Source organism: Canis lupus, chromosome 9 (genome assembly GCF_003254725.2).
Source record: "Canis lupus dingo isolate Sandy chromosome 9, ASM325472v2, whole genome shotgun sequence".
Classification (NCBI taxonomy): Eukaryota; Metazoa; Chordata; class Mammalia; order Carnivora; family Canidae; genus Canis; species Canis lupus.
Genome location: NC_064251.1, coordinates 58678409 through 58696598, shown reverse-complemented (window position 1 = coordinate 58696598; position 18190 = coordinate 58678409). Strand labels below are relative to the sequence as shown.

Here is an 18190-nt window from a genome sequence, read left to right as displayed (position 1 = left end):
GATTTGTCTTCTTGAGCTCAGCATGCAGTGGGCTTGGGGGAACCCTGGACCTCCTTTTCCTCCTGCTGTCATCTCCCTTTTCCAAACCCACTGGTACCAGATTATACCCTTAGTCTGAGACTCTGACCTCGGCCCCACACTTCCAGCCCTGCCAGCCCACACTACTCCAAGGTTCTATGTGGTCATAACCTATCTTTGTACTCACAGCCAATAGCTGAAGTCTTATTTCCATTGACATAGTATATTTCCCTATCCCTACCAAGCCCCTTCCCATTCCTTCTCAGAATGAAAATACTTTTCCTTTTGTGGATCACTGCTTCCCAGAAATCCTATTGCCCCCACCTACCAAAGAAGACCTCTTGGCTGTTGATTCAAGGTGGGTTGGACCAGGGGGGTACCTGGGTGGCTCAGCAAGCTAAGCATCTGACTCTTAATTTTGACTCAGGTCATGGTCTCAGGGTCATGGGATTGAGCCCTTAGTGGGCGTGGAGCCTGCTTAGGAGTTTCTCTCTCTTTCTGTCTCCTCTCTTCCCCCACTTCTACCCCCACTCGTGGTCTCTCTCTCTCTGTCTCTCTCAAAAAAAAAAAAAAAAAAGATAGGCTGGACTAGGACTCACCATGCCCATTGGACATTATTGTTCATATGGCTGCTGACCCTCCTTGGCACTAGCCTTCAGATTAGTCAGCACACTGAGCCCAAGTTCTGTCAATTGATTCATTTATTCATCTATTCATAAATTAATTCACATATTCATTTAACTAATGGTAACTCAGTGCCTCCTCTATGCCCAACACACAGGGCCAGGGAGATTGAAATCATTCACACAATGTCCCTGCACTCAGAGAGCTCATAGCCTAATCAGGGAAAGAGATAATGGACAACACAGGGTAATGAAATGCAAAAAAGAGAAATATACACAAGGTAGGAGAGAGAAGGAAGAGATTTACTCTTATCTGGGAGAATCAGGGAAATATTTCCTAGAAAAGCGACATCTGAGATAGATTCTAAAGGAAGAACCAGATAAATAGAATCATGTCAGACTAAGGAGCGGAAAGGTACAGAGGGATCAGAGTGAGGAGTAGGACTGAACTATAAGGTGGGTGAGAAGCCTGGAGTGGAGGGCAGAGGCCAGACAATGGATGGAGTTGAATATGGGACCAAGGAACTTCAAGTTTGTATTTTTGGTAAAAGAGAGAAATGTGAGGGATCCTGTGTTGTGTACTCCCATCCCATCCCTCCTCACTGAAGGGTTTGTTACCCTGTTTGTGGGGAGTGCCACCTAGAGGGAGTCTTCAGCTGTCAGGTCCCTTTAGGAATTGCCTCAGCTATGGAGAGCCACCTCACTCAAGGTCATGCCCTTCCCTGGCAGGGAAGCTGGCATCCTGTGACTGATGGGTGCCAGAATATAAAGGCCCAGGTCTTTTGACCTAACTCAGAACAACTCTGTAGAGCTATTCCAGTTCCCATGGGGTCCACCAAGACTTGTCATTAGTTCCTCACCAAAGCTCAGCTTCCCCCTCTGCTCCCTCCTGCTTTCTTCCTTTTTTTCCCCTTAGGAATCACTACCAAGGGCAGCATCACCCTGGGCATGAACCTCATACTCTATGTTCTCAGAGCTTTATCCATTGGGGTCCACGTCTCCATTTCTCCTACTACAAGCTCCTACCTGTGAGGCATTTAAACATTTTCCAATCTCTTTCAGATCCCCTAAAAGTCCCAAACCCCACGTTGCCCTCTAGTTCCTGTTCTTTCTCACCTCTACTTGACAGCTGAATTTCTCCAAAGGGCTGACTAACCACACCCCACGTCTGCAGCTTACCCACCGTTCATTCCTCTGACTCCATCAAGCTTCTGCCACACCCCCAACTCCTCTAAGACATTCTCATTATGGTGCCAATGCTCACATCATTAAATCCAGTGGACACCTCCTAGACCTCTACTCAGTCCAATCTATTGACTTCTCTCTCCTTAAAACACTCTTGGTTTCTATGCTGCTGTGCTTTCCTACTCTCTCTCTCTCTCTCTCTCTCAACACAAAGCATCCTGTTGGGCTCCTTTGTTCTCCATCTGTCCCTAAATTATTGGTGCTGTGTCATGGACCTTCATTTTTTCTCGTGGCTCACAATCTCCCTTTGTGATCTTGTAAACTGTCATGACTGCGAATACCATTGAGATGTTAGTAATTCCTAAACCTGTCCTTCTGGTGCACACCACTCTCCTGAGCTTTAGAACTACAAGTGCCCATTGCATGTCCCCCCTGGTCATTCTGCAGGCTCCACAGGCTCCATGTGCACAACCAAAGTCATCCTCCTCTCTTCAAACCTCCAGCTCTCCTCAGTGTCTCTGCCTCTGCCTTTCCCCTGTTCTTCCCAGCCAGATTCCCTAGGACCTCCCTCATCACCCTGCTCCATCTTGGAGCTTAACCTCTTCCGTTACTCCTGATGTAGATGTACACACAATTCAAAATTAAACCATCTGCTGGGATCCAGTCAAGACTATAGGGCTCTTTAATGACTCCCAAACACTATGAAAGCCAGAAATTGGAAAGCTTCAGAACCCTGTAGGTGTCCAGCTCCTGCCCACCTTCCTTCCAACCGCCACCCCTTCCCAGCCACACTCTTTCTTCTTTCCCCTAATGTTCTGTTTACAAGTGGTTTTCTCACTTCTCCCCATGCTGTTGACTAAACATGACTGACCAAGAGGTCTGGAGGTTATGTCCCAACTCGAGTAGCCAGCAAACAAATTGGGGTCTTCCAGGTACAAGGGCAAGCCCCCAGAAAAGAGGCTGATTGGTTTAGCTCTGGTCAAGTGTTCACCCCTGGTCTAATAAGCTAAGGCCAGGAGGGTTGGTACTTGGAAATGTGGGTTTGGAGACTCATGGGGGCAGGTGTGAGTTTCAAGAGGAAGTGAGGTCTTATGCTAGGCAACTAAGACATGATTTTTACAGCCCTGAATAATCAGAGTTGTCCAAAATTCCCAAGTATTATAAAATATCATCTGAGGCAAATATCTAACCTCCTCTATTGTATGTCTATCATAGGGTTTGGTGAAGCATCATTTACTTACTTCACTTCCTCTCTTCTTTCCACCTTATTGTACTAATGATCAATAATATAGTAGGAAAAACAGTATAAGGAAAATAATCCATGAACTCGTTTCTAAAAAATAAAATCCTTTTAAATAAATATTTTATTTATTTATTCATGAGACAGAGAGAGAGAGAGAGAGAGAGAGAGAGAGAGAGAGAGAGAGAGAGGGAGAAGCAGGCTTCATGCAGGGAGCCCAACGTGGGACTCAATGCCCGGTCTCCAGGATCAGGCCCTGGGCTGAAGGCAGCACTAAACCGCTGAGTCACCTGGGCTGCACTAAAAAATAAAATCTTTTTTTTTTTTTTTTTATTTATGATAGTCACAGAGAGAGAGAGAGAGACAGAGAGAGAGATAGAGAGAGAGAGAGGCAGAGACACAGGCAGAGGGAGAAGCAGGCTCCATGCTCCGGGAGCCCGATGTGGGATTCGATCCCGGGTCTCCAGGATCGCGCCCTGGGCCAAAGGCAGGTGCTAAACCGCTGTGCCACCCAGGGATCCCTAAAAACTAAAATCTTAAATATACACTTGAACAGTACTTTCCCCGTAATACAAAGTTATTACTTATAATAATAAAATAAAAGGGCTTATGAGTCCATTTTAATTGCTTCTGCATTAAAATCTGACCTAGACTTTCAAAATGGATGATAATCAAAAATATTGTCTAGTTGCTTCTGACAGAAGCAAGTTTATAACCTGTGTATAAGTTCTGAGAAGATGATTTCACCAGAAAATCTTTGATGGCTCACTTATGGGTAAAAAAAATAATTTTGGAAAATTTATTTTCAGATCAGCATATTGGAGCATAATTCTTAAAGAAACTTTTACTTTAAATCAGTTTTATTGTGAGCCTAGAAAAGAAACAGGACTAGGAGATGAACCTAGTGTTGACAAGAACCTGGTGAGAGAAAAAGAAATATACTTGTGGTACCACTTGTTTTTAAGAAATGAAACTCTGGATTTATGTACCAGTTTCAGAAAGTCTCTCTAGGCACACCCTTCAGAAGCTATTTGGCTCTTATCTGAAGTTTTTTATTTATTTTTATTTTTTATTTTTTTTTAAAGATTTTATTTATTTATTCATGATAGACATAGAGAGAGAGAGGTAGAGACACAGGCAGAGGGAGAAGCAGGCTCCATGCAGGGAGCCCGACGTGGGACTCGATCCCGGGACTCCAGGATCACGCCCTGGGCCAAAGGACAGACGCTAAACTGCTGAGCCACCCAGGGTTCCCCCCACTTTTTTAAAAAAAATATTTTACTTATTTATTCATAGACACACAGAGAGAAGCAGAGACACAGGCAGAGGGAGAAGCAGGCTCCATGCAGGGAGTCCCACACCGGGGACTCGATCCCAGGTCTCCAGGATCACACCCCAGGCTGCAGGCGATGCCAAACCGCTGTGCCACCGGGGCTGCCCTATCTGAAGTTTTTTAGTATGTTTCAAATACAAGCAGATTCCTTGTTTCAAGATAGTGATTTTTTGATACCCTCTTTGTTCATTTATTTAACAAAATATTTCCCAAGCTTCAATTATATGTAAGGTGTTGCTCAGGTGTTAAATGTCAAAAGATCTTTTCTTCAAGGAACAGAGTATATAAGATACATTTTAGAAGTCATGTTAAAAGGTACATATTACTGTACATCAAGAGGTCCCCAGTTCATATCCAGGCGCCCCCTCCTAAACAAACAAACAAACAAACAAACAAACAAATTAATGGTACATATTTACCCCTATGTACTGTTGTTTGGAATGTAAAATGGTACAGTCTCTATGGAAAACAGTTCCTTAAAAAATTAAACATAGAATTACTATATGATGCAGTGATTCTACTTCAGGATATATACCTGAAGCCACTGAAAGCAAGAATCGAAACACTTGGACACCCATTGCTAAGATGTAGAAGCACCCCAAGTGTCCATCAATGGATGAATGAAGAAACAAACATGGTACATACATACGAGGGAATACTATTCAGCCTTGAAAATGAAAGTGATTCTGACATATGCTAGAGTATGGTCAAAACTTCAAGATGTTATGCTAAGTGAAATAAGCCAGACAAAAAAGGACAAATGCTGTGTGATTCTACAAATATGAGGTACCCAGAGCTGTCAAATTCATAGAGACAGAAAATAGAATGGTGGTTTCCAGGGACTGGGGGAAGAAGTTAGGGGGTTGGTATTTAATGGGGACAGAGTTTCAGTTTGGGGAGATGGTTGCATACCAAGGTGCTTAATACCACTGAACCAAACACTTAAAAGTGGTTAAACTGATAAGTTATGCATATTTAATCACAATTTTTAAAAAAGGTAACATTTATAAGTGCCCCTGACCAGGGATCATGCCCTGAGCTGAAGGCAGACACTCAATCACTGAGCCACCCAGGCATCCTGAGTTCTTTGACATCTTTCGGTCTCTGTTTCTCCAACTATGAGTGGGGAGGTTAATGTCCAACACACACTGTCATGAAGGTTTAACTAGATGAAGTATGAGGAACCATTGGTATGGGGCTGCCACAAAGTGCTCAGTAAGTGTAAGCAGCTATTGTTTTCTGAACCTTATCTATAAAATAGGGTTAATATTACTTGTCTTAAAATATTTGAGTTATTTTTGAGGATCAGTAAGACACAATATGTGAAAGAAATCGAACAGCATTTTTGAAGATACGTAAGATTTGTGCATGTAGGGGCACCTGGGTAGCTCAGTTGGTTAAGTGTCTGCCTTCGGCTCAGGTTATGATCCTGGGGTCCTAGGGCTGGGCCCCACATTGGGCTCCCTGCTCAGCAGGGAGTCTGCTTCTCTCTCTCCCTCTGCCCCTGCTCACGTGCTCTCTCTTGCTCACTCTCTGTCAAATAAATAAAATCTTAAAAAAAAAAAAAAAAAAAAAGAGAGAGAGAGAGATTTGGGCATGCATTTCCACTAAAGGAACAGCATAACCAAAAGGTAGGCCAGAAAATGTAGTGCAGTAGGGACGATGATGACATCACGCCATGATTTAATCTGTCATTGAGAATTAAATTTGGAGGATACATTAGGCTGCTTTTAAGATGATGCTTATCTTTGCCTATATGGACCTTCTACCTCCACATGCAAGATGCCTGTCTTAGGTTGGGCTGCTATAACAAAATACCATAAACTGAATGGTTTAAATAACAGACATTTATTTCTCCTAGTTCTGGAGGCTGGGAAGTCTGAGTTCAAGGTGTGAGTATGGTCAGTTCTGGTAAGTTCTACTCGGCTTGTAGAGGACTGCCTTCTCACTCTATTCACATATGGCAGAGACACACTGGTGTCTTTTCCTCCTTTTATAAGAACACGAATCCTATTATGGGGTCTCCATTTTCATGATCTAACTGAAACCTAATTAGCCTCCCCCAAAGATACACCTCCTAATGCTATCACATCGAAGGTTATGGCTTCAATGTATGAATTTGGGGGGAGGTGCAAATATTTAGTCCATAACAGTTCCAGTGACCCTTATCTCCTGATATTCATGTTCTGTGTAATCCTCTCCCCTGGAGTGTGGGTTGTATCTAATAGCTTGCTTCTAATAGAGAACACAGCAAAAGTGTTAGAATGCCACTTAGGAGATTAGGTCACAAAAAGACTGACCCTGCATCTTGCTTGCTCTCCATCTTGCTTTGCTCTCTGGCTTTCTCACTCTTTTCAGAGCCAGCTGCTATATTGTGAGCTGTCCCTCAAAGGGGACCATGGGTCAAGGAACCAATGTCTCTGGCCAGTAGTCATTGAGCACCTCAGACCTGCCAACAGCCATGTGAGCGGGGAAGTGGATCTTCCCCCTAATGAGCCTTGAAGTGACTACAAATCCGGCTGTCACCTTCACCTCATGAGAGACTCTAAACCAGCGGCACCCAGCTAAGCTGCATCCAAATTCCTAACACAGAGAAACTTAGTCTAAGATAATAAATGTTTGTTGTTTTAAGCCAACAAGTTTTGGGCTGATTTATTACTTAGCAACAGATAATTAATGCAGAGCCCAATAAGACTGCCCTTATTTCAGATGGCGGCCAAAGTTCAAGGGTCCCCAGACCACCTGCACTGCTACTCAACTGGTTGCAAACTTGGTATTCCCATGATCCCTCTAGGTTCAATAATTCACTAAATGACAAAGAACTCTGAAATGATTATAGTTTTATTACAAAGGATATAAATCAGAACCAGTCAAATGAAGAGACACATAGGTCAAGGTTTTTAGTGGGTACCAAATGCGGAGCTTCCAGGCTCTCTCCCCATGTTGTGAGAGCACATAATTTTTCTGGTGCATCAATGTATTCCCCTCAAGGAAGCTCCACTGAGCTTTGATGTCCAGAGTTTTTATTAGGATTTCATCACCTAGGCATGATTGGTTGGTTCATTGCCTACATAATTGAACTCAATGTCCAGCTGCTTTGCGATCCTGGGAGAATGAAGTGGCTCAAAACCCCAACCCTCTAATTGCATAATTGGTCTTTCTGGTCATCAGTCCATATCCTAAGTCTTGTTAGCACAAACTCAGATATGATCCAAGGGGCTCATGAACAACAGAGACATTCCTCTCACTTGGGAAATGGCAAAGGTCTTAGAAGTTACCTCCTAGGAACCCAGGGCAAAGATCAGGCAATTTTTTTCTTTTATTATATAACATCTTCCAACCTGTAGGGGCTCCTACTATGTACCAGGCACTATGGTAGGCTATTCTTCTAACCACCATTCCTTTATGTAATTATAGTGCTAGATCAGCTTTGCTGCAAGTAACAGGAAACCCAAACCAATAGAAATTTAAAAATAGGAATTAAATTTTCTCACATAACTAGAAACCTGGCAGTAAGCAATTATTGGTTTTGTTCAGATAGTCAACAATGTCTGCAGGCACCTAGGCTTTTCCTGTCTTTCTGCTCTACTTACCATGTTTATTTTTGTTTTTAATAAATGTTTTATTTTGGAAAATTTACAGAGAAAGGAGTAGTACAGAATTCTCTAATACCTCCTACCTTGTTTCCCTATTATTAACATCTTCTGTTAATATGGTGCATTTGTTACAATTAATGAAATGATAGCGATACATTGTTATTAACTGAAGTCTGTAGTTTACCCAGATTTCCTTAGTTGTTACCTACTGCCCTTTTTCTGTTCCAGAATCCAATCCAGGATATCACTTTTAGTCATTTTATCTAGTTAGAGTCTTCTTGGTTATGATGGTTTATCAGATATTCTTTGTTTTTGTGATCTTGAGAGGAGTACTAGTCAGATATTTTGCAAAACATCCCTCAATTGAAATTTGTTTAATGTTTTTCTCATGATTAGACTGGGATTATGGGTTTGGAGGCGAGAGATCACAGAGATAAACCACCAAACTCATATTGTTCCCTCATTATCACAAGGTGGCTGCCACTATGCCCCAAGTCAGAATCACATTCAAAGGAGGAAAGAGGCAGAAGGAAGGAGAGAAGAGCCGTGTCTGCCTTATGTTTATCAGAAAAATCATCCCGTCGTCCCTGTGCCTTGACAAGCTTAGCAAGCAGGGGATAGGATGTTCATAGTTGACTTAGTCCTTAACTGAGACTGAACACATTGCAACTGGAATAAAATCACAGTTATATCAGCATGGAAGGAAGTGGGCAAGCAACTGACAGTGTCAGGTTCGAGTGCCTACTGTGCATTCAACTGTATTGTACCAGGTGCTATGAGGGATGAAAGGACAGAGATTTGGGGCTTTCTATCAAACATTCCAGAAATTATGTATTTTGATAAATATTTAAGGACCTCATTATAAAAGGGTGCACTGTTATCCCATTGATTCTTCGGTTGCTCAAAGACATCCTCAGGAGATGAAGATTTGTCACATTTCACATGTGCTAGCAATTGTAAAGACCATTTCTTTTTTTTTTTTTTTTAATTTTATTTATTTATGATAGTCACAGAGAGGGAGAGAGAGAGAGAGAGGCAGAGACACAGGCAGAGGGAGAAGCAGGCTCCATGCACCGGGAGCCTGACGTGGGATTCGATCCTGGGTCTCCAGGATCGCGCCCTGGGCCAAAGGCAGGCGCCAAACCGCTGCGCCACCCAGGGATCCCTAAAGACCACTTCTAAAGAGTCATTTCTATAGTGAATGGAGCAATGATATGTTTGGGAGTAAGTATCTAGTCAGTTTCTCCAAAGTGACATCTTTCTTAGACGTCCAAGTTTTGTTGTTTTGGTTTCTTTAAGTCAAATCAATCATGTTATAGTCACACCTTGAAATACCTTGTCCTTAACATGCTTATGATCTAGATGAGAAAACAGGAGAACTGAGAGCAAACAACACAAGACTATTTGGTAGGGTAGCAAATTACACATTTTAGGCAATATGTTCTGAGAGTTTAGAGAAGATGAAGATCAGCAAAGGTAAGGTAGGCATGGTTAGGTAGGAAAGGCAGGCAGCAAGGCAAAGTCCTAGGTGGCCATGAAGAATGGCCTGGCTAGGCTTTGGTCTTCATTTCTCTCCTCCATTGGCATGAGACCCAGATTCCTCTAAAAGAGTTGTTTATCCTCTTTTATTAAGTATTGATTACTTATTTTCATTAATTTGCAGTTCACCTGTTAAGGCTTTGTGGTTTTTACTTAGTAATCTTGATTAAAAAACATATATATATATATATATATATATATATATATATAGCAATGTTTTATAGGGTGGGCTTCGCAGCCAGCCACACAGATCAAAATTTGAATCCAAGGTCCAGCACTTACTGGCTTTGTGGTCTTGTGTTAGTTCGTTACCCTCTTTCATTCTGTTTCCTTGCTTAATAATAACCTGACCTAGATAGTGCTGCTCTGGCTGAAATAAGATGAAATAAGGGGAACACAGAGCACAGTGTCCCACTCTAAGAGAGTGTTTGATAATGGCATCTGCTCTGATGATCACCACATTGATGAGAGAGGCAATGGTGATATTAATATGAACCTATGGAAAAGGATGGGTATGAGAAAACCTCTACTTGTCACGGTTTGTTTTTTTTTTAAAGATTTATTTATTTATTCATGAAAGACACACAGAGAGAAAGAGGCAGAGACACAGAGAAGTAGGCTCCATGCAGGGAGCCCCATGTGGACTCTATCCCAGGTCTCCAGGATCACGCCCTGGGCTGAAGGCATTGCTAAACCGCTGCGCCACCTGGGCTGCCCTTTTTAAGATTTATTTATTCATGAGAGACACAGACAGAGAGGCAGAGATATAGGCAGAGGGAGGAGCGGGCTCCTTGCAGGGAGCCTGATGCAAGACTCCATACTGTTCCCCGGACCACATGACCGGAGCCGAAGGCAGGTGCCCAACCGCTGAGCCACCCAGGTGTCCCATCACTGTTAACTTTACATGAATGTACACTCACCAAGAGTAACTTACATTTCCCTTGACTTTTTTTTCTTTCTTTTTTTTTAATAATCACTGCCTTAAAAAGAGCAAAGATGGATTCAGGTACTTAGGGAGGTTCTATTCTATTATAGAAGGCACCAAACCACGTGGCTCAGATTGCTGAACAGACAAGGCAACAATGTACATGAGAAACTGGCAGAGGCACAAGAGATCTTGGAACATGTGCAATTAATTGACACTGTTTATTCGGTCTTGGAAACTAATCTAAAAGAATTTACACTTTAAATCAATGGTGACTGCCAATGAGCCTATGAGGGAATCCTTGCTAGGACCCTCTGGCTTTAACTGCAACTCATATTGATAATAACAAAAAGAGAAGCCTCCCAAGCAGAAGGTCAATCTAACCTAATCACTTAATGCAGAATTATGATATCAAATTTCCACATCACTGAATGACCATGGGTTTAGAGGTGTGTGCCATAAAATAGCTGCGGGTGTTAGACATTTAACAAGTTGTTTTATTCCTAATTGCTGGCATTTGCTTAACTGTTTTCTTAATTCTAATTTATGTTTTTATGTTCCGGTTTGTTTACATAGCCCATAGATCCCAATTGCCTTTATTTGCTTAAGTGTTTCTTTAATTTTATTTACATTTTTATATATGTTGCTTTGCTTACATAACTCATTGTTTAGGAGCAGACTAGAAATAACCATAAATCCCCATTGCTAATTAGCTTCATCCTCATGACTGATTAGTCAAGATTATGAGCCTAGAAGAAGGGCAGGAAGGTGGCCTGAGAGTGAGTCATAGGATCAGTGAATTTTATAAATGGAAGGAATTTAGAGCTTAAGGTGTCTTTCCGATAGAATTCCGTGGTTTTACATCTTCAGCATTAGAGAATTGTGAGAAAGATGGGATGCTTACTCTTACTCCTTTATGCAAAAATGTAGAAGGATTTGGTAACAGCTTTGAAAAACAAGTTAAGAATAAACAGAAAGGCCAACCAATGATGACTATGAGTAACCCATAATGGGGGCTTGAAAGAAGAATCAGAAACTTGACATATGAATGGGCTATAGAAGAGCAGGGAATATTAATGAACATGAGGGGGCTTCTTTGGAAGTAAGCAGAATGGATTGTTTGGAACTCCCTCTCCAGCAGCTGTGCAGTTTAGTTTGTAAAGATTTTAGCTTGCCTAACTGTAAGGTTAGCTATTAGCTTTGCAGTGGGGAGTATTTAAAAGTACACACAACATATGAAGGAAAGAACCTGGAACCGAGTAGCCTGCTTCATTCCAAGAATCCATCTGGCATGTAAAGAACTGCTTGTCCTACATTAAACCCTGCAGAGTAAGAGCCATTTTTCATATCTCATACCCCTATTTTTGGTTTCAGATAAGACAGCCCTCTGAGTTTAGGGAAGGAACAAGACTTTTCAGAACCATCTAACTAAAGGACCCATCTAGGATGAGCTCCATGAATCTCAAAATGGAGACACGTGGAAGTTGTTTGGGAAATGGGTTTAAAAGAAAGCTCAAGGGGCAGCCCGTGTGGCTCAGCTGTTTAGCGCCTGCCTTTGGCCCAGGGCGTGATCCTGGAGACCCAGGATCGCGTCCCACGTCGGGCTCCCGTGCATGGAGCCTGCTTCTCCCTCTGCCTGTATCTCTGCCTCCCTCTGTGTCTCTCATGAATAAATAAATAAAAATCTTTAAATAAAAAAGAAAAGAAAGCTCAAGTGACCGCAAGAGCGGGAAGTCTAGATCCCCAAATAATGTGTCTTTAGTCATTTGTAGACAGAGAACAATGTAAGAAAAGGTGTTTTGGATGTGAAAATCCGTAGCCGGGGTCCCCAACATTAAATGACTCCTGGTGATGGGGCAGGTTGATAAGTGAAATCCAGTCTATCGTAAGGTAAACTTATCTTTGTAATAAAGAGCTCGTTTTCGCAACTTTGGCCCATCTGGAGGCAGCTGAAGGCAAACCCTAAAAAAAAAATAAATAAATAAATAAGTAAATAAATAAGTAAATAAATAAGTAAGTAAGTAAGTAAATAAATAAATAAACAAACAAATAAATAAATAAAGATAAAGGCAAACCCTGCCAAAGGAGCAATCCCTGGATTATCAAGAATTGCAGACTGTGTGAGCTGTTGCGAGGCCTGCACTGGTGCTGGACGTCAGGCCGTTTCCCTCCTCCCACAGCCACCTCCCTCTGACACATTTCCCAACGCTCCCGTTTCAAGAGAAAGTGTCTGGCACTCAGATCCGCTCCAAGCAGACGCAGACCTGCAGCAAGCGGGACAACGGGCTCCCGCCCCGCCTGGTCACCTCGGGAGGGACGGCGCAGGGCCCGAGCGCAGCGCCCACCCGGAGCGGCGCCCTCTCGGTCCCTACGGTGATCCCGGGAGGGGCGGGTCCCCGTCCGCGGCTTCCCCGCCTCCGCCCAGGACAGTTCGAATGCTCCAATCGGGACAGCGCGTTCCTGCCTCTGTCCCGCCCCGTTCGGCTCCGAGCGCAGCACGATTGGCCTGGGACGGGCAGCGGAACCCCGAGGGGACCACCTCCTGACGGCGAGAGCGGGAAAGCGTGCCAGGCGCTGCCCTAGGCGTGAAGCGCGCGGCGCTGCGGGCGGGCACACGGGGGGCTTTGGAGCGACTTGCCCCGTGTCCCGTACGCGACTCCTCGCACCCGGGACTGTGCACAGCAGCGACCAGGAGCCCGGGCGGGCGCGGGGCAGAGCGCTTGCAGGCCGGGGCGGCTGCTCTGGCGGGCACAGGACGCACGCAGGCGTGAGGAGACCGCGGCGCGCTCCCGGGCGCTGGGGACCCGAGGCCGGAGAGGCCGGGCCGCGGCTCGGGGGAGGCGCCAGCGGCGGCGGCGGGAGGCTCGGCGGCCAATGAGCGCGCGCGCCGCCCTCGGGGGCGGGGCGTGCGGCGCGCTGCCCGCCCCCCCCGCCCCCGCCCCTCCCCCCCGGCGCCGGGGCCGCAGTGAGTGAGTGGCACTGGCAGCCTGTCAATCCCTCAGTCGAGCGGCCTCCGAGCCCGGTTCGCGGCGGCGGCTGGCAGGGCGCGCGGCTCCGGCAGCGGCGGCGGCGACTCCTCCCGCCCCACAGTCTGCTGTCCGCCCGGCGCGCGGCCCGCCGGGGCCCTCCACTGGGCTCCGCGCCCCGCTGCGCCGGCCCGCCCGCTCCCAAACTTTCCTCCTCCGCCCCCTTCGCTCCCCTCGGCCCGCCCGCCGGCCTCCTCCTCCTCCGCCGCCGCCGCCGCCGCCGCCGCCGCCGCCTGCCGCCGCCGCTCCCTCCCCCGGGGCCACCGGGGCTCGGATCCCGCCCGGCCGAGGCGGCGGCGGCGGCGGCGGCCGGGGGAGGGGAGTGCGCGGGCTGGGAGGGGGGCGGCGGGCGTCCCGGCAACTCGGCGGGCTCTGAGGAGCAAGTTGCGCGGGGCCGCCCGGCGGGGCGCGCGGCGGCGAGGAGGCGGCGCGGCGGCCGCGTGAGGGCAGCGGGCGCCGCTGCCTCCGCCTCCGCCACCGCCACAGCCACCGCCGCGGAGCCCGGCGCTTCCGCCCGGCGCTTCTCCTCAGCCTCGGCGGCGGCGGAAGCCGGAGCCGGGCGCCCGTCCGCGCCGCCTCAGCCGCGAGCCCCGCCGGCCGGGCCGCCCCCTCCCCGCGCGGGCGGGGAGCGCGCGGCCGCCTCCCCCTCCCCCTCCCTCCCCCTCCCCTCCCCTCCCCCTCCCCCTCCCCTCCCCCTCCCCTCTTTCTTCTCCTCCCTCGTCGCCGCCGCCGCCGCCGCCGCCGCCGCCGCCGCCGCCGCCGCCTCAGCCTTCGCCGTAGCCGCCGCCGCCGCCCGCTCCCGCCCGCGCGCGGCGGGATGGACGATCAATCCAGGATGCTGCAGACTCTGGCCGGGGTGAACCTGGCCGGCCACTCGGTGCAGGGGGGCATGGCCCTGCCGCCTCCCCCGCACGGCCACGAAGGGGCGGACGGCGACGGCAGGAAGCAGGACATCGGCGACATCCTCCACCAGATCATGACCATCACCGACCAGAGCTTGGACGAGGCGCAAGCAAAGTTGGTGTCTCATTAAGCATCTTTTGTGTGCGTGCGGGAGCCGGGCCCGCGGCCGAGTCGGGGCCCCGGGGGCGGGGAACTTTCTCCGCAGACCGGCCGCCTGCCTGCCGGGGCCGCCGGGGGCCCTGCCCGCCCCCCTCGACGCGGGCGGGAGTCGGCAAAGTTGGTCCCGGGGCTCGGGACGGACGCGGTGCCCGCGGGTTCCCGGTGGTCCGCCTCCCGCGTCCGGCGCTCCCGCGGCCCGGCCCCCTCCCGCGGACTCCAAGCTCCCGCCCGGACCCCGCGCGCGCTGCCCCGAGAGGGCCCCGGGCCGCGCTCGCGGGAAGTGCAACTTTCTCCCCCCGCCCGGAGTCGCGGCGCCGGGCGTCCCTCGGCGGCCGGACGGCCTCGCGGTGCGGGCGGCCGCCCCGGCCCGGCGGGCGCGGGGTGCTGGGCGGCTCCCTGGCGCGTCCGGGTGCGGGCGGCCAAGTTCTCGGGGAGGGAGGGCCGCCTCGCAAACTTTGCCGGGCTGTCACCGCCCGCTGGCCGCGCTCGGCCGGCCGCCGCCGCAGCGCCCGCTCCCCCTGCGGAGGGCGGAGGGCGGACGCGGGAGCCGGTCCGCGCCGTCCCCTCCCTCGGGGCGCAGGGCTCCGCTCGGCTGTCGAGGCGCCCCGCTCGGGTTCGCGCCCTGCGGTCGCCGAGGCGGCCGCCCGCCGGACGGATGGGTCGCGCCTCGAACGGGCTGGAGCTTGAGCCGCCGGAGCTTGCGGGCTTTCGCTAACTAGTCAACTTGAGTTTCTGTTGACTTGCCCTGGTTCCAGGCGAGCCTTCCAAAAGAGAGGGCCGGGATTCAATCTTGGGTCGAACTTAAAGGAAGGCGCCATATTATTCCATAGGTGATGCTAATACCTTTGTATGTTGCGATTTGTCTTTTAGGAAACATGCTCTCAACTGTCACAGAATGAAACCTGCGCTCTTCAGCGTCCTGTGTGAGATCAAAGAGAAAACAGGTAAGAGGCTGCGCCCCGCAGCGGGCCTGGAGACCCCCGAGGTGGGGTCAGAGCTACTCCTTCCACTCTCCAGTTGAGAGCTGCTGCTTTTGGGCACCGCCATCTTTGATCATTCTCTCCTTCCCACCTCCTGGTCTTGAGGAAAAACTGCAATAAATCTGCTGGAGTCGATTTCTCAATTCCGCCCCTGGTATAAAATGAAGTGTAGATGCGGACGGGGCTGGGTCGCTGTCCCCAGGCGGCCGCCCCTGGCTGCAGGCAGGGAGGGGCCCCCCCCCACGAGCCGAGCGCCAGCCGCCTTGCCTTCTCCCGCTCCTTTCGCCTTGTTTGTATGTCAGTTTTTAAAAGGAGCAACGGGAGACTGGATGCCAGGGACCGAGTCCCTGGGAGAAGCATCTCCTAACTTTGTTTTACTTAGACACCCTAAGTAAGCTTCAGCTCCGCAGATAGATGCAATTGAACAGACTCCAGGAGGATGTCTGGATTAGGGTTTTAGTTGGAAAGGCTACTTTTAAGAAGCAGGAAAGGGTAATGATGTGTTTAGGCATACACAATGTATTACACCTATTACTTTCATTAAATTTTATGTTTGAAGTCATTACATTGTAAATACGTTTAATATGTTTTAGAAAGTAGAAAAAGGTTCACAGCAGGTTACACAATTTTTGAAGTGTTCAGTGCAGGGAACATATGAGAAAGACAGGTTTGACAGAAGTGCTGGAATAAAAACTACAAAAACATGAGTCTCTGACAGTTCATTTCAATTGAATTTTCTTGTTAGGCTTTTTAAAATTAAAGGTATTTTAGTTTTGAGGTGATAACTCAAGTGGAATCAGAAATTTAATTTAGGTGCTTTAGTTCGGATTTGGCGTTATCTGCCCTGTATTATGGCAAACAAGTGCATTAAACAAGCTTTACTGTTGATTTGTCTGGGGTGCGTGCTTGTGTGTGTGTGTGTGTGTGTGTGTGTGTGTGGTAGCTATATGGTATTATAAAGTTGCTGTTTTTTAAGTTGAGGCAGAGAAGAGAAAGTTAAAATCCAGGATATAGCAATATCCAAGTGATGCTTTTAAAAGATTAAATGTCATTGTATTTAAATCAAGTGTACAAATGATAGTACACTGAATATACTTGTTAGTTGGTAGGAGTATTGCCATCCCTTTAAGTAGATTTTTCACACTCAGTGCTATTCTAATTCTAAAAGTAATCAAGAGAAGATGATGGGTTATTGCTATCTATTAAAATGTATACTGAAACCATAATTAATAGAAAATATTGAGATCTTTAAAGAACAGTTTTCTTGCTTCTCATTCACATAGCATTCATGGTTTGTAAATGCTGAGTGATTCTTTTTAAGATAACATTTTACATTTTGAAAACTACAGGCATTTTAAATTACTAACTTTGTGTTGATTTTTAGCCACCTTTAGGAAGCATTGTGATTTAAAATGGTAGATAATTTTTGTCTGACTATAAAATGAGACATCAAACATTAAATCTTGAAGATTCTTAGTTTAGAAGCCTAAAAGTGTACAATTCTCAGTAAATTATGTTGCTTAATGTCCAAGGATTTTCTCGCTATCAGGGCTCCACTTCAGTTTCTGCTGACAGCTAAGCACTGGGGTATTGACTATGTTGTGAATATTAAGATTGATTCAACTTACACTGCATTATATTACTAGGGAGAGGAGATTGATATTCTTCTCCTATCACCCCCCATCTCGTTATTTGTATTTATTTTTTTGCCTTTTTAAAGTTTTGGCCTAGCCAGCTCGAGAACCAAACCCAGCAAACTGCTTTTCTTATTTGGACACTTAGCAGCAGGCCGAATTCAATTAGGAGGCATAAGTCCTCTAGTTGCTTATTTGCACAAGACTTAGTTACACTATTCTGAAAGGAAAGTATAGTCAGCCTAATGTCAAAGGTGAGTTACGAAAAAGAAACAAGTCTTTTCAGACTCTGGGATTACTGGCAGAGAGAGCTTCGGTCGGGCTCTTGCTATTTAGAAAGGAAGAGGTAGCTGACAAAGGAAGGAAATTTTTGTGTTTTGAAAATTGTTTCTGAGGCTTTCAGTGATAACTTGTAAATTAGATCCTCTTTTTATGCTTTGGCCAGCAGATTCAAGTTTGCACGTTATCTCTTTTGTAAAAAGCCAACAGCCGACAAAGAGTAAAAGGCAGCTGTCTGGGTAGAGGCATCTTCCTGCCTGCCTCTCTAAGCTGGAGAGGGACAGGATTTAAGTACCATATGATTGATGGGGGTGAAGCTCTTTCTCTCCTCTCCTTTCTACCCACCACCCATAGCTCCACCTCATCCTCCAAAACTAGTCTTAGAAAGAGACAGGGACGCTGGACCTTGTATCCTTGATTTGAAATAAAACATCTGTGTAGACATTAGTGTTACCAAGGCAAAGAACGCGGGGCAGCAAATTCCAGGCCTCCCCCTTTCTCCCCACATCTGTTCCCACAGTTGTGCTTTGGAAACATCATGAACTTATAAAATAATCATTGTAGAATATATGTATATTGCATAATGGTTTTCCTTTAGATCATTTTATTTAATCTTATAATGTGGCACCCAGAGATTATTTCTCTGCAATCTAGAGAAAGTTTACCTATTTGTAGCAGAAACTGGAATATTATGTGATGACTCTATTCTGCATAATGGAGGGGTAGGGGGTTGACTAGTGGGGAGGTGGG

General features: G+C 47.2%; 1 protein-coding gene across 4 annotated transcripts in view; it reads left to right on the top strand.

Moving 5' to 3' along the window:
• Positions 1-221: 221 nt before the first annotated feature.
• PBX3 (PBX homeobox 3) overlaps positions 222-18190 on the top strand; it is a 231896-nt gene continuing 213927 nt past the window's right edge. For 2 of the 4 annotated variants that reach the window (XM_025475161.3, XM_025475162.3), the window contains exons 1-2: positions 14192-14502; positions 15418-15491. In XM_025475161.3, the coding sequence (XP_025330946.1) occupies positions 14303-14502; positions 15418-15491 (274 nt within the window). In that variant the 5' untranslated portion in view covers positions 14192-14302. Of the gene's footprint in view, positions 377-14191; positions 14503-14802; positions 14895-15417; positions 15492-18190 lie in introns of those variants that run through there. The other 2 variants (XM_025475163.3, XM_035721460.2) reach the window with 2 other exon arrangements.